Genomic DNA, 16541 nt, shown 5'->3' on the forward strand with positions numbered 1-16541 from the left:
AAGTGATCAGAGAGGATCTGCAGATTCGATCCGAAACACAAATCCTGGTATTTGAAATGTGCAATGGGGTTTATTCTCATTATGAGAAGTGGCTTTCTGCAGAGGAGTGAAGAAAATCCTGTTAGAGGAAACAATGACTCCTCTCATCCCTGATTAGTGGTGGATTAGCAATCGCACCGTTTCCACCGACACACTGCAGCCAGTCTGACTGATGGAGGTACGAGAGTTCTGCATTGAAGCGGTATTCTTTCATGTCATGTAGCAACATTATAACACACACCAGCACGACTTAACATTGAAAACCTGGTGAGGATTCATTTTGCAAGCTTTGTCCTGGATGTTGACATGAAAGAGCTATGGACGTTACATCCTTATGCTCCATGTTTAGGAATGATGTCATTTCTTCTGCCAGAAATCAATGCCCTCCCCAGACTCTCTCCAGGAGACGCTGTGGACTGCAGGGAGATTGAGTAAGCAAACTATTAGGAACTCCTCAGGAGCAGCCTAGCATGTTAAGCACAATGTTAAACCATTGAATCCACATAACAATCTATTGGAGTGCAGTTGCTTAGGACAAAAGGGGCCTGCAAGGGTTAAAGAGGAATTCAGGTGAGCTGTTAAAGGGAGTTTAGTGGAAGCACACACCTGGGTTACACAGTGTCCTGAATGCACTACAGAACACAGCCCTTAAAACCACAGAGAATACAAGGCCATTAGAACCTGTCCAGTGTTGAATTGTGGGCTCAATAAATAGCGTGCTGCCATGAAATTCATTAAATCCGTGACAAACGACAACGCTTGACCCAGGAGAGCCGGGCCAGGCACAGTGCAGGGCTGTAATTATGTTAAGGGCCATCCACATTCATCAGAGGAACCCCAAACTAATTGAATTAACCCAGAGCAGCAAGGCTTGTTAGTCTGAACCTGTAAAGAGACTCTGGGGAATAGCCTGAGATGGAAAGTGTGTTAACTTGACCTAGTTTCTTGTAAGCTTTACATCTTTGAGCATTTTGAAGTTATTAGTAAAGATAAAAACAGTTAGCATGCTTGCCTTAACGGGACTCAACTGAATGCTGATTCGTGAACCAATGAATCGATGAATGTCTGTCCAGAACCTTGATGGCAGCACAGAAAACAGCCGATGCCTAGAAGAGTCTTTCAAACCGAGTACGATCGAGGGATGGCTGATGTACCCTTTTCTTTAGATCTCACAGTTAAGCAAAGGCAGTAGACGATGCACAGTTTGGGATTTCAGCAAAAGGAAGACCATGCTAGCAGATCAATGCTCAGGCAGTGCCCAGTACCACTCCCTCAGTGAAAAGAACAGTTTTCACCCCCTTCCTTCGCTATTACTCCACGCTCAGCTGCCTTTTTCCTGGGAGCTATATTAAGACGGGTCTTTTCTCAGAAATTAGCACGGGTAGCCCTGGGGCCTCCCCCCACACAGTGAACCTCAAAATAAAAAGAAACAACGTCAAGAAAGAAAAATCAATACGTTCACAGCTCCTCGGGGAGGGGGGGTGGGGGCGGGGGGGCTGGAAATCGTTTTGTTTCCATAATTGGAGCAGGAAGATAGACAAGCGTATTACTCATAGAGAATCAAGGGGTAATCTATTCTGAATTAGCGGGGGGAGGCGGGGGTGTGTAGTTCTTTAGAAATCTATTGTATTCAGGATTCTGGGACAATGCAGAATACAAGAAAGCAGGGAGTCTTTCCAAGCGCGTGGGATGGAGGAGCCTGAAAAAGCGCAGAAAAGCTTCAGCCTACAGCACTGGATACAGTGGAGAGCAGGCGGTGACGTGCTTCAGCAAATATCATTCCCTTTTCTCTCAACTCTCCCAATCACTGCGTAGCGGAAGTAACGGTTTAAACTGCCGTTCTGTGCCCGGCAAAGCCTCTGATTCGGGTGGCGCTCACGTTTCACCCTGGCTCGAGGAAGGGTGCAGCGGTGACACCCAGTTCAATGAGAGTATAATTATTGTATGCGCTCCCTGTGTGGGCCATGGCACTTCCCCTGGGGCTGGGAAACACTGGGGCAGAATGAGACGCTGCTGAGTGGAGATACTGTGTCAGAGTCAGGCCAGCAAGACTCACTAAAGCAGAGACAGAGCCAGGCTACTGCAGAGAAACAGAAGGGAAAAGATCAAGCTGAGCGATAAGCAATCACAGCTCTGTGGAATGTGCAATGATTTGAGTTCTGAAAAAGTCATACAGTGCCTCTTCTGCAAACAATTACATCATCAGAAATAGAACTAAACTGTGTTTGAAGTGATCCGAAATGACTGCTTGCTGTTTAGCTGGCTGTGACGTTTTGGTTCTGTTCTGGGGCTCAGAGTCAGAGCGCCGATCAAGAAACTCAAGTATTGTTTCTCTGTGGATCTTCAACAGGAAAAGCCTTCGCTTTCCCGAGCAGTTAACAAACCGTCACTGCCCCCTATTGGTCCAAATGTTTAAATGCACACGCAAGGCTGTGAAGAGGCACACAGCGAAGGCTGAACAGTATTGAGCCGGGGTAGTAGTCTAGCTGTGAGACAGCGTGCCCGAGTTAATTAATATTAATTATATGAACATGTCATAAAGGGGGTTCTGGTAATTAATGCTCATTATTCAATGTCTTTGGAATCCCAGGTTGGCAAGTTGACTGAAGTTAATTGCTGTGCTGTCTCTGTGCAGACAGAGTCACTGTAAGATGTGCGCGCTGTGCCAGGGGCAGTCTCTGTTACTTGTCTTGTACGAGAGGGCTTCTCGCGCGCAGATTAGCAGGTCATGCTTGTGCCTCTAATGCACAACGTGCCTGGTCATTTGTTGATGATTGTAGAGTTAAAGCGGCGTTCTCAACGCAATGAATGAGCTGTGTTAGGAGGGAGTAGGTATGTGAAGAATTGAGGGTTCACGCTCCTGGTCAGTAACATGTACCCTACGTAGCTCCACTGGTGTCAAATGTCGATTTAAAGAGATTGAATGAACGAGGGGTAGACCTGCTTGGTCCAGGTGCTTCTGGATTTGGGGGAGAGGTCTGGTTCCACAGGTGAGAGGCTGCGCCATCGTGTTCCCTTTTGCAGCCAGACATTAAGGGCTGCCCTCTGGATCACCGCGCTGTTATAATAATGCACGGCTTGTTAAATTGAGTATGGTCATCTATTCATGTTGTAATCACGATTTCTGTAGCTACACCTGCCTTTTAAATGTTGAATTAGATTTATGTTCATTGTACAGGTCAGGTCCCACATACCGGGACGGGCAGGACACGTTGTTGCTGGTCAGTCCAGTCTAGGGTGACCAGATTTCCTGAACTGGGACACTTCTATCGCTATTTTATAACAACCTCAGACTGCTGCACAATCGCCGCAGCTTCGTTCTCCAGTCCGCGGCCTCGTTTAACTACATGCTGGTATAACCATGCATTGCTGGTTTTGCCCTTCATTTCTACCATGTCGCTTAAAGCTGAACTTTTTCATGCACGATGACCTCGTATGAGGATAAATACAAAAACTCTTCCAGTCTTTCAATGGAGACATGCGGAAGACGCAAATGCACGATGACCTCGTATGAGGATGCCATTTTAAAAGCAAAGAAAACCAAAAATAAAATAAAAATAAAAGTTCAATAAAAAAAGCTATTTTCAATATTGCATGCATGAAAGGGTTAATTTAGTATTGTTTAGTAACCCATATAGGACTCTGGAGCCATATTTTAATATGATGGAAACCGGGACGTTTTTTAATGTTGTGGGGAAAAAAATGCTGGGGCAGCTGATTGGAAAAGGGGTCGGTTCCGGTCAAACCGGGACGTCTAGTCACCCTCGAGTGACCAGTCACATGACAGAGGAGCAGCCAGTTCACCTCCTGAGTCCTGACCTCTAGTCCGTATCGGACCTGCCTCACTGAACCGCGTAGCGCTAAACGGGGTTATTTCAAATTGACACCGGTATTACCGCAGCACAGCCGGGCAGTAAAGGACCAGCAGGCTCCTGTAACAGAAAGTCGCTGCGGAACAAGCTGTCCTGAAATACGAAAGGGCAGCACCATGCGCCGGTCAGCGGAGTGAGTCTCCGTGTCACACCACGTCGTGTTAGTTATGTGGTAACTGACGAGGAGAGGGGTACGCCACTGTGTATTATTTATTGGTGTCGTGGGTAGGCACTAGTGCGCAAAATTAGCAATAGCAAAGAAAAAAAAAACAGCTGCAAAGGGGAGGTTTCAGAGCCGGGGTAAAGCGGAAGCCGGAGCAGGAAGGACGGACCGACGAGACCAGACCAGCAGAGCTAACATGGCGCCCTTGCAGACATGCAGAGTTCCTGGAGCGGTATCGCTTTGTAATCTGGCAGTCTTGTCATTGCTACTCCTGGGCGCGGTAGCACCGCAGCCGGCGCTGGGGAAGAAGCACCATCAACGAACGATCACTGACAGGACCTGGCAAGATATACTGGAGGGCGAGTGGATGGTAGAATTGTAAGCAGCCGCTCTCTCTCTCTCTCTCTCTGTCTCTATGGTCTGTGCCACTGGTCTCGTTAATACGAATTAATGTGAAGAAACGAATACAGTTATTGTTGTGGAGTTCAGTGATGTTTATTAATGTATTTAATATAATGTTTCCGTGCAATACTTAATTCACGAACACTATATGCAGGTATATTGAATACATTATATTTGTTGGTCATTATTGTTAATGCTAGATGGTATTTTGTTGCTGTGTGCTACGCTACTGTCTACATACATGATGACACAGAATGAGCACGCTTACCTGGTCAGACTATACGCCATGCAGACTGTAGACATGACCTGCGGAGATAATACTGACTATACAATGTGTACGCCGAACATATTATAAAGGCAGTGAGAGGATGAAGGGATGTCCAGAAACCATTATACAGTTATAAGATTCTGGTAATTATTATTATTATTATTATTATTATTATTATTATTATTATTTTTTAAGTTTCACATTATTCACGTGTAATTAAAAACCCACACATTTTCAGCAGACTGGTTTTAATATGGTCATGACAGCAGCCCACAGTAAGAGTACACATACAGGCAGACACAGATCAGCACTGTGTTAGAGGGGAGTGCAGGAATCCAGGGTCAACAGAGTTGCCCCAGATCTGGCCCAGGATGTTTCTTAAGATGTAATGCAGCAGATTCCTGGGTTCAGAGGTTGGGAAGGGGTGGATCCGGTAACCTAAATTTGGGGAGTTTTCCAGAGAGCAATCCCCTGGGTTCTAGAGCCCAGGCTGTTTTCCAGAGAGCAATCCCCTGGGTTCTAGAGCCCAGGCTGTTTTCCAGAGAGCAATCCCCTGGGTTCTAGAGCCCAGGCTGTTTTCCAGAGAGCAATCCCCTGGGTTCTAGAGCCCAGGCTGTTTTCCAGAGAGTAATCCCCTGGGTTCTAGAGCCCAGGCTGTTTTCCAGAGAGTAATCCCCTGGGTTCTAGAGCCTAGGCTGTTTTCGAGAGAGCAATCCCCTGGGTTCTAGAGCCCAGGCTGTTTTCCAGAGAGCAATCCCCTGGGTTCTAGAGCCCAGGCTGTTTTCCAGAGAGCAGTCCCCTGGGTTCTAGAGCCCAGGCTGTTTTTAAGGATTCAGCTCGGTTTGCTGTTCATGGAACTGCTCTGAACTGTTACTGGTTTCTATAACAACAGTCAAGGTGAGTCTCGTGCTGTGCATACACACACAACGTCATCTAATCCTTTAAGACAGACCCTGCATTCCTTAAACAGCTTAGTTATACCTTCCTCGATGATAATAAGTGCAGATGCACTGATGGCAGGTATACCCACGGCCCTGATGCTATAGTTTATTTTGTATATTGTTTACCTTGAACACGTTTGACGAGGATTTGCAAGCGTATGCCGTGCCTGATTCCTGTTGACGAGGCCCTCATTAGGATTCTGCCTGCAGTTCAATGTGCAGGATACCTGATAGACGAGTTTGACTACCTGGGCAAATTACAGCAGTGAACTACAAGCTTGCACACATAATTCTGGTCCTCCCAGCAGGAACCGGGCCTCTTACAGCTTATATGTTCAGCCATCTCAGGGATGGAAACAAGACTTCTATTGCACAGCAGTATCACCCATTCCAGGTTTAACTACGAGCGTCATCAGCCCCAGTGTATAGGTAACAAGCTCAGGTGTGTCTTATTAAACGCATAGTAAAACCAGGACTGGATCAGACTGCTATGCAAGGGGAGTCTTATTTCCATCCCTGCCTCTCCTTGGAGCCGGGTTTACTGTTTTTGTGAGACTGGTTTGGCTCGTCTCGTTTCAGCTATGCCCCATGGTGCCCAGCCTGCCAGCAGCTTCAGCCAGAGTGGAACGACTTTTCAGAATGGGGGGACGACATTGGGGTCAGTATCGCCAAAGTGGACGTCACCGAGGAGCCAGGTAGGGGCAGTGGCGCGTGGATGATGGCAAATCCACCGGATGCCCGAGGTGTCACACTATACTGACTGCACACATTGCTGTCTGTTTCATTTCAAGAACGACTTTCAACACGAATACCAGATTTGTAATAAAGAACATGAAAAGTTTTTCAGGACTTCCCAAAGCTCTTAACAGAAAAGCATCTAAAAAACCAATCTGTGAGTTAGGTGCAGACCTCTCGGTAGAATCTGCGTTTAACTTTGTCTTTCCTGTTTTTGCAGGGCTGAGCGGTCGCTTTATCATCACAGCTCTTCCAACCATCTACCAGTGAGTATCCCAAGATTGTAAAATGCCAGCTATTCTGTACAATGCTTAGCTGTGCTTTAGCATGTTATTTACACATCGCAATACTTCCACTATGGGGAAACTTTTACAAGAGTTCTTCTGCTCTTTTATGTGACTGTAACGCTCGCGTTGGATTTTGAGGCGCATGCTGCTGGCACTGAGGGGATTCAGAACAGTACTTTTAAAATAACAGAACCACTGTAGCTGTGCCAGTCTCAGCTGGGCTGCAGAATAACCGGCTTCTATTGCTGTGAATCAGAGAAGTGTGGTGGTGGTGGTGAAGGGTATCTGGCTGTATAGAGAAATGAAAGCGGCCGCAGATCCTGTCATGCACTTTCACTACCCCCTCTCTCCACACTCTGAGCTGTGGAGTGTCACAGTGATGGAAATAAGACTCCCGCTGCATAGCAGGTTTTACTGTGAGTTTAATAAGACGCACCCGAGCGCGTTGCCTATACAACATCGCTTGTCCAGTCCGTAGTAAAACCTGGAATGAGTGAAACTGTTACGCAGCGGGAGTCTTATTTCCATCCCTGCGTTATTTAATACCTCGGCCCTATTCTCTTTTCTAGGAAAACCCTGTAACCTTGAGATCCAACAGCAGGATTCAGCCTCTTCCTCAAATGGGTCCCACAAAGAGACCACTGGAGAGGCTACTTGATCAAACTAGTAACCGATTGTGAATACTGGTGCAGGTGCCAGTGTATCCTGTGCTTGCATTCTCGGTCTCCTCTAATGACAGCTGTATCCTCTTCAGTGCAATGAAGCAGCTGTCTCCTTCGCATGGTGGTTTGGCACTGTGGATGTAGGGCATGGCCGAGGCGCTTTTATTTTGTAAATTATTATTTTTTTTCTCTCAGCTGTAAAGACGGTGTGTTCAGGAAGTACGAGGGAGGCAGGACTAAGAACGACTTCCTGAGCTTCATCGAAGAGAAGAAATGGCGCGAGATCGAGCCTGTGTCATCCTGGTTTGGGCCCTCGTCCTTCCTGTGAGTGTGCGGTAGCAGTATGTGCGTGTCTGTGTGTGTGTGCGCGCGTGTGAGAGAGAGAAAATGAATGAATGAATGAATGAATGAATGAATGTCCATTTGCGGTTTCAAAACCTACCAGTAGTGTGCTGTTCACCTCAAGCATGCTTCTCGATTTCTTCTGAAACCCTCCTTTCCTGTTCATTTTTGGATTGAATGAAGGCACATTTGTTGTGTAATTTGTTGAGTTAGGCTTGGGTCACGGCTCCTTTATGTCTCTGATGGTGCAGCTATAACTTTCTTTTTTGTTGCCAACAAAAGTAAAGTAAAAATAGTAAATTGCCTTCAGGGATGGAAATAAGACTCCTGTTGCAGAGCAGTCTGATCTATTCCTGGTTTTGCTGTGAGTCTAATGAGACACACCTGAGCTTGTTAGTTATACACTGGGGCTAATCAAGCTTGTAGTAAAACCTGGAATGGGTAAAATGCTGTGCAATAGGGGTCTTTTTTCCTGCTCTGGTCTTCATTGGTTTTCCTTTTGATGTGTAACCTGGATATTGCTGTTAGTGTCAGGTAGTGAAGATGCTTGAGAGCCTTGATGATTTTATAATGAGTGATGCGTTTGTCTCTTGCAGAATGAACACCATGTCGGGCCTGTTCAAGCTCTCCATGTTTATAAGGGTAACCTTTCACTTTCACTCATGTTCAAGCTTTCCATTAGCAATGAAATCTCTGTTGCTTTCTTAATTTACACATTGAAACTCTTGCGTCAATCAAGCTGGACACACAAGCTGAATATCACCCCTCTGGTCCGCATGTTAGGTTACATGAAAATGTTAAAGAAGCTGAGAGAGAATGCTTCGGGACTTGAAATTCAAAACCATAACTGAACATGAACACACACCTGTAAACATGCGGCATGCAACGCACATCTGTTTGTGTTTATTTAAGTCCTAAAACACTATAAAGATTAGAAGATTCAAATAGTGCAGGGCAAGGATGGAAATAAGACTCCCATTGCAGCGCAGTCTGATCCAGTCCTGGTTTTACTATGAGTTTAATAAGACACACCTGAGCTGGTAACCTCTACACTGTGACTAATCAAGCTTGTAATAAAACCTAGAATGGGTGAAACTGCTGTGCTGCAGGAGTCTTCTTCCCAGCCCTGCAGTGGATCGTGCTCCTGTTTCATGTCTTGGTGTTTTCTTGTCTCCTCAGCATTGTCACAATTACTTCACGGAGCATCTGGGCTTGCCGGCGTGGGGCTCCTACGCGATCTTCGCTCTGGCCACCCTGTTCTCTGGCCTCGTTCTGGGGCTGGTGAGTTGCACTCCAGCGAGAAGGGGGGCGGGGGGAGGATGCAATGGTTTACTGAGGGATTTCAATGGGATAATCCAGGGAGAAGCCACAGTATGCTTGGAGGGGTTGACTGGCAGACGTGATAGTGGTTTAGAGGTGTTTAAACCAGGGGGTGTGAGTCTCAATGTATGAGCACACTAACAGATAAGAAGTGTGGTCCAAGACTTGAGATCTATTTATTGATGGACAGACTGTGAACAGGATTAAGTGCATGAGATGCTTCATTCACTCATGCAGCCTTCTTCAGTGCAGGTGTTTGTGAAAGCATTGTTAAATTGAACCAGTTAATACAGTACTTAGATCTTCTGAGGGCCAACGTCATTAGGGCTCCATGGCTTTTCATTGTGAATACAATAAGCCCTGCAGAGTCTACTGAGCATTGCTTTGCTCTGTGGTACTCTGAGTATCTCGAGCTGCAGTGGACTAGGAGGTGCAAGATGTTGAGAAACTACTCTGTTAATGTAATAGATTAGATCCTCCTCCGTTATTCTTGGTGTCTCTTTGTTCAGTAATGGGTGTGTTCTCTCGGTCCTCTCTTCCAGATCCTGGTGTTTGTGGCGGACTGTGTGTTCCCCTTCCGCAGATTCACTCCTCAGAACTACTACCAGAGTAAGAGCCCCTTCCTCTTCTGTAACTGGATCTGTAGCTGTGCTTGTATTCCTGCGGTTTGTTGTGGCCCAGGCTTGTCTGCTGTCTGTACTGTACCTGCGCAGTATATCTGCATGGAGTTGATATGTGTGTGTGTGGTACGTTGTCTGCTCTCTGCACTAACACTCTGCTTGTTTCCTCTGCTTGTTCCAGGGAAGCAGGCTGTGGACCAGGCTCGGATCATGAAGAGGCTGGAGGCAGAGCAGGAGGCGGACGGGGAGGCTGACGAGGAAGACGAGTACGATTACGAGGAGGAAGGGGAGGGGGAAGAGGTGTGGAGGAAGAGAGGAGGCAGCGAGCCCGAGGAGAGGCACAGCAGGGCCAGAGAACGGCTCCATGCACAGGAAGAGGAGGAGGGCTCCCCGGATACGCTGCGCAAGAGAAACCCTGCCACCGCCGACCAGAGCGACCCCTAGAGGACGGGAGAGGAACTGCATGCACCTCGTACACAGTGCCTGGGAGAGCTGATCCGAGTCTGCAGTGTGGCTTGATGCCTGTGCTCTTCAGCTGTCTGTCAGTATGTCTGTCTGTCTGTCTAACCTACTGGAGGTGTGCAGGAAATTAACATTGGACTGTCCCTTTTAAAAATAATAATCAAAGCAAGACATCAGCTTTCTCTAAGTAACGTTGCTTCAATATTCAGCCATAAGATGGCTCTCAGCGCTCAGTGAAAATGATACTTTAAAAGGATTCAGCCTAAAAGGGAACTGATCCGAGCTGCAATATTCAAGTTTCATTCAGTTTTTTTTTTTTTTGTAATGCTTAAAAGCTGACCTGTCGAGAGACAGGGTTCGTGTTCTTGCCTGTCCGTGTTTGTTTAAAGCTCTTTGTAAGAGAGTAAGAGAAAGCATGCTGGTCAGGTTCTGTAAAGTCTCGCACCCTCTTAAACATTTCGTAAGAGGCACTGGAAGCATTTGAACTTGATAGCAGCAAAGCCTTTCTCTTGAATCGTTTTGTGAATTTAGGACTGATCTGCTTTCCTTTGTCTGAGGAATTGCAGGTTTGTTTGATCTTTTAATTTCCAAGCCATTTATTAACTTCTGTTCCTTCCATCTTTTCAACATGCTCCTTTATACTCCAGCTGTACTGTATACCAGGCACAGTGCTGTGCGTCTCAAGCATGGTTACATTGTTACATCTAATAAATACATTGCTATAGAAAATGAGAAAATGAGCAGTGCTACCCAGAGGGGTTTGATACAGCGCCTTGACACATGAAACTGCAGTTTTGGGTTGGACACTTCATCCGTTTGCTTATGAAAGCTTTTGATAACCTGAGATGATGTGGACTTCAGGTTTTACATTTTAAGATGCATTTTATTATTATTATTTATTTCTTAGCAGACACCCTTATCCAGGGCGACTTACAATTGTTACAAGATATCACATTATACATTATTTCACATTATACAGATATCACATTATTTTTACATACAATTACCCATTTAAACAGGTTTTTACTGGAGTAATCTAGGTAAAGTACCTTGCTCAAGGGTACAACAGCAGTGTCCCTCACCGGGGATTGAACTCACGACCCTCTGGTTAGGAGTCCAGAGCCCTAACCACTACTCCACACTGCTGGCCACGTGATGCATACGTTTCCATTCCACTTATTACAAACATGGTATAAACTTGTCTGCAGAAGTGCTTTCAGGCACTGCTGTTTTTCAATATTCCTATTAAGTTGGGTTGCGTGTGGCCATGAGGACAGCACAGTAATAATCCAACAGCAACACAGAACACCCAGGCGCGTGCTTCAGGAGAATACCCAGCGGTGTGCTGTTACTCAGTTCTTGTAAGTAAGACTTGTTGGAGAAAGCTTGGTTAATACAAAGTCTGGGTCTTTAAAGAGCAATTTGGGAATAAAATGTCAGATTGACGATATATCAGTTTCAATTTCAGTCATCGCATCAAGTAATACACAGTATTGTCAGTGCTGTTTACTGCTGATGTTTAATCTACATGTGTTCACTTGCATGGATCTGGCAGAGCCAAGGTCTTCAGAAGTACCTTTTGTTCACGCACCCTTTTCTAATACCGCACTCGGGTCGATAAGGTTAATCGATCGATTATTTAATCGTTCAATGCTCATGAATCATTAATGGATTGAAATCCCGACTTGAAAGCGCTTGTGTTCTCCTCAAAGTATTCCTGCATCCAGTTGGAGCGGAGTGTTGCAGGGGGCAGGATAACGGTGCACCAGACACACCTGGGAGTTTCTAAATGATCCTGGAAGCTCTCTTGAGCCATGGCTGTTCTCTCATGCCCTCATGTCACAAGTTGCTCTTCAGTGTTGCAGGACCGTCCTGCTGCTCTGAGAATGTCCGTTTGTTTTAGTGCTGTTGGTGTCTCTTTGGAGTGATATTAAATGCGTTCACATGGGAAAGGCGTCCTATGGTGCTGCTGTTGAGATCCTGTACTAGTTCAGTGTAGCTGCAATGCTGTTCAGAGGCTTTCCTTTTTTGTCTTCTGTTTTCTAATGTTTTGCAAAGTTGGGTTCCAGACTGCTGCAGAGAACAGCAGAACGGTGAGCCGATTCCCAGGGAGGGGGCTAGCTGAGGAAAGGCTGTCTCCTCTAGAACAATGTGGATTTCAAATACTCTACATGTTTATTGACACCTGAAATATACACCACACAGGGCATTACAAACTGCTAACGTTGCACCTTGGATTCAGAGCCGAAATAAGTCAATAATAAAAAATAAAAAAATAAAATGCCAAGAATCAGAAGTCTCAAGTATTTTTTTGTCATTTATTATTCTTAATAATATTTAATAATAATATTATTCTTGTTGTGCATGATTTCTTTTACCATGTACAGATATGTTTTGTTCCTTCCCCTGATTAGTAGAAACTTCAATATAACATGTTGGCACTTCCACTATAATTTATGTTCAAGAATAAGGTTCTCAAAAAGTAAAATAGTTAAATAACAGCTTGCTTCAAATCTACAGCTTTTTTTTTAGTTTCAGGAAAGATTTCTAGCGCCAGGTAAGAAATCGTTGTTCTTTTATAGGATGTTATTAATTTATGAATAAACTATTTGAGGAAGTGTGTTCAGTCAGCAGATGGCGCTGTTCGTCTGCTGCAGTTCAGATGTGCTGCTTGAGCTGGTAAAGAGAATCCACTCTGCCATTCCACTGTCGGCCCTCTCAACGCAGGAAGCTGCGTGGGAAGCAATTAAGCAATTTCAACTTCTTAAATGAGAGCGTCATATCAGGGCAGGCAGGGGACTGCAAATCATCCCATATCCAAGCCAGAGCATCTCTGAGGTCCTGCCCTCCTTGTGATGCCTCACTGTCCCGGACAGTCCTGCACGACACCAACAGCCCTTCTTACTGATTGATATTTTTCAATGTTTTGTGTTTGCATGCTCATAAAGACTAATTCAATAAAATGTAACACAATTCAATTTGCCTTTTGGCACAAGGGTGACGGTGGTGTGGGTGGAGTACGAGCCTCGCTGGGCACGGAGGGTGGTTGGTATTGGTTACTGAATAGCATAGTCTGCCGTTACACTTTAAACCGAGTGAATCGATGAGATGCCTGCTGTGTTTTGGCATCTTAAATTCTCAATTGCCTTTGTTGTCTGCTTTGGGTGTTCGTAGGAATGTGTCCGAGTCTTGCTCAGGGAGTGATCAATCAGAGATAAAGAATCTCCGAGTCTCTGATAGGAGATGCAGGTATGGGACCTGTTGCAGTATCTCCAGATCCAGTGCTCCCTCACTGATTCCAGCTGCTCTGATAGATTGGACTGGGGGATTAACACAGCCCCCCCAGGACTTGCACCACAGGGACTCCCCCGTTGTGGTTTCTGTCTGTGGCTGTTTGCTACCGTGCAGATATGGGGAGGGGGAATGATCAAGCTGTAGAGATGTCAAAGACCATATCTTCATATTGTGTGTTTTTCAGCTTCGCCTCGCATGGTGTTGTCCCTTACGCTGCCCTATCAGTGTGTGTGTTTAGGGAGAAGACGGATCACATGCTCAGTCATCCAGCTGTTAGTTTGTGTCGCTCTGAAGCGTGACCTCCAGGCACATCCCGCAGTCGTGGATCTGGAAGCAGAGGGATTGTTATCAGTGGGAGGCTCTGCTGAACCCCTGCCCTCCGTGCAACTAACCAGACACCTCTCTGCTGACACAGTTTAGACACGTCGGCTCCCTCCATGAGGGAAACCGGCATGCTGCCACCCTGCATACGACCCCTCTTGTAATTCCTGCACAGTTTTCAAGAAGCTGTCTTTGTCTGTGCTTGTGCGGTCCAGGTGTCTGTGTACAGTGCTGCCCTGCGGCACAGCCTGACCTTCACACTGTCTTCTAGCTCGCACTCGGTCAAGGCTGAGAGACTGTCCTTGGATTCATGTCTGCTCTGGACCAATTAATCCGAAAGAATAAGTAGTTACACAGTACGCGGTGTAGCATGCTAGAAGTGCAGCGGTTTAGTTACGCTTGGGGGCTGTTCTGTAAACAAGGCTGAGCTGTGATGGGAGTGTGGAAATGACAGGTGGGGCGCGAACTGGTGACCCCGCGCACCGCAAGCGAGCACCTTAACCACAATGCAAAAGAGCCGGGCTCATCTGTGTTCAACAACACATGCTTGTAGAGTTTTCACATTAAAGAAGAAAGTATTTTAAAAATGTATCTATGGCTTGTGGGCTGGAAGGGCATCAGTGTTTTAAACGTGCTGGTCCCAGAGAATTCCTCAAATATTTCACTGAATCGTGTCGACACAAGCCTCGGTGCTCCAAGCCCTTTCCACGCTTATTCTTTTACTATTGAAAAACATTTCCAATGATTGTAAGCAAGGCTAGGGAAAGGTGCAAGAAGTACACCCTTGAAGCTCGTTGAGACGCTGCGTTGCTCAGACTGCTTTGTAATAGGAGACCCCTTTCTATTCCTCACCTTCGTAATGGAAGCCTTATTCTTTCTTTTTCATGTTTTGAGGAAGCAGGCGTTGGCAGACTCAAGGGTGCTGTTATTCTGCAGTTGTGCAATGTGTTGCTTTTTCCACACACAGCATGGCAGACCCCCTCCCCGCCCCATGCTTCTGTCTCTAATGACATTTGAGGGCGTTTCTTGAAGTGAACCCTCCTTACTAATACATGCAGCCCCCCTCTAGTCTGTGAGGTTCAGTAATGTGCTGTAATGCTGTGTTTCATGTGGGTATCTGCAGTGTCTGGTGAGCCCTGACTCGCCCCCACATTCCTGCGATAATGAAGCAGAAATCTCCCCTGTGATTCGGGACACGGTATTCCATGAGGGAAATTGCATTCTTTTTAAAATCCCGACATGGGGGATAAGTGCACTTGCCTTATACCTCTCTGCATGGTTAGAGTCACACTTAAAGTCTTCATAAGTGAAATCAACTTGGCCTTCAGTGGACAGTAGTGTAATATGCATCACAAAGCCATAGCACAGTTATCAGTGCTGGTCACCTTTCAAGGAGTCAGTCTGAGAAAGAGAGGCCAGGGATTGGAGAGACATGGAGACCCCAGTCCAGGGCAGGCTTGAGGCATGGAGACTGAACAGCTCCCTCCCTCAGCCCCTAAGAGAAAGGGTGCTCCCTCCAGCTGAGGCATGGAGACTGAACTGCTCCCTCCCTCATCCCATAAGAGAAAGGGTGCTCCCTCCAGCTGAGGCATGGAGACTCACCCCCTGAGAGAAATGGCCCAGTCAACCTTTGCACTAATTAGACCAGCATCCATCTGAAGAGCTGTTAATAATAATAATAATAATAATAATAATAATAAACAAGCAGATAGAAACCATGGTCCACAATGTGCAGCATGAAACTCTGCTTCCATCATGCTGTGTATTTTTAAGGAGGGGAAGATAGGCTTCAGTTTGGCTTGACCAGCCATTCCTTTGCTCTGAGGTATTCGCTGTTAGAAATGAATATGCTGTGAATTTAACATCAAGCTGTCGCATAGCAAGCTGTGTTTCATATTCGTTGTTTTGCTTTGACTGTTCTCCTGCTGTTTTTTGTGACAGTTACTTCATTTTCCGAGTGTTGCTTTAAGCAGTGCAGAGCCGTACCCTGTACCTCCTCCTCCTCCTCCCTCCCTGTCCACAGACTCTGTGCTGCCGAGCCCTGCCAGGAACACTGCGGTCTGCCGCGGCTGAACTCTGCATTGTTTCCACAGCTCGCTTCTCTGGCCTGGCTCTCGCTAGCCGTTTCCACGGCGACACGAGTTCTGTTGTTGCAACAGGAATGTTGTGCTGTGATCCCGGTGCGGTCCGGTCTTAATAAAAGTCTGCCGTGCACATCTGGAGGGCAGGGTAGGGAGATTAGTGGGTTTTAAAAAAAAATAAAATAAAAAAAATGAAGTCATGATTTTGTTAAATCTCAAATTTGCTTGTATTCATCTGAGCGTTTAAGTATGGAGATGGTGTTTTTTTTTTTTTTTTTTTTTAAAGTTTAGTGCTGATTTTAAAGGTGAGAGATGCCCCATTAGATAGAGAGAGAGCTCACCTTAATCCTAACCCGAACACCCCTGCCTGCCATTCAGTCCCGGGCTTCTCTCTAATACAGATTGAAACTTTTTTACTGTGCTATCTGCACACCTGTGTTGTTGCCAGTTGTGGAGTGTAACATGAAAACATGCAGTGGAAGGGATGTGAAGCGATCCAGACAGGTCAGCTACACTGTACAGAGCACGCTGCCACTAGAACAACAGCATGGCTCTCATTTCAGTAGCTCTTTTACAGTTGGCTCTCATCCTCAGTTTTGCAGAATTTGACTGAATGGAGCCATTAGACAGAAAAGTGGAAGAATCTTAAAAGTGGTGCTGTATGATTTCGGAGAATCCAGACCTTGGTGGCGTTTTGTGTCGGGTTAACGCTACATTTCACAGCCTTTCCTG

General features: G+C 46.0%; 1 protein-coding gene across 1 annotated transcript; it reads left to right on the forward strand.

Annotated features, from left to right (window-relative positions):
- The first annotated feature begins 3822 nt into the window (after positions 1-3822).
- LOC117416453 (thioredoxin-related transmembrane protein 1-like) lies at positions 3823-12403 on the forward strand. The gene is made up of 8 exons (XM_034027526.3): positions 3823-4452; positions 6265-6380; positions 6641-6686; positions 7565-7693; positions 8308-8353; positions 8891-8992; positions 9574-9640; positions 9833-12403. The coding sequence occupies exons 1-8, from the start codon at positions 4271-4273 to the stop codon at positions 10093-10095; spliced, it is 951 nt and encodes a 316-aa protein (XP_033883417.2). The 5' UTR covers positions 3823-4270; the 3' UTR covers positions 10096-12403.
- The last annotated feature ends 4138 nt before the right edge of the window (positions 12404-16541 follow it).

Source organism: Acipenser ruthenus, chromosome 18 (genome assembly GCF_902713425.1).
Source record: "Acipenser ruthenus chromosome 18, fAciRut3.2 maternal haplotype, whole genome shotgun sequence".
NCBI classification, from domain to species: domain Eukaryota; kingdom Metazoa; phylum Chordata; class Actinopteri; order Acipenseriformes; family Acipenseridae; genus Acipenser; species Acipenser ruthenus.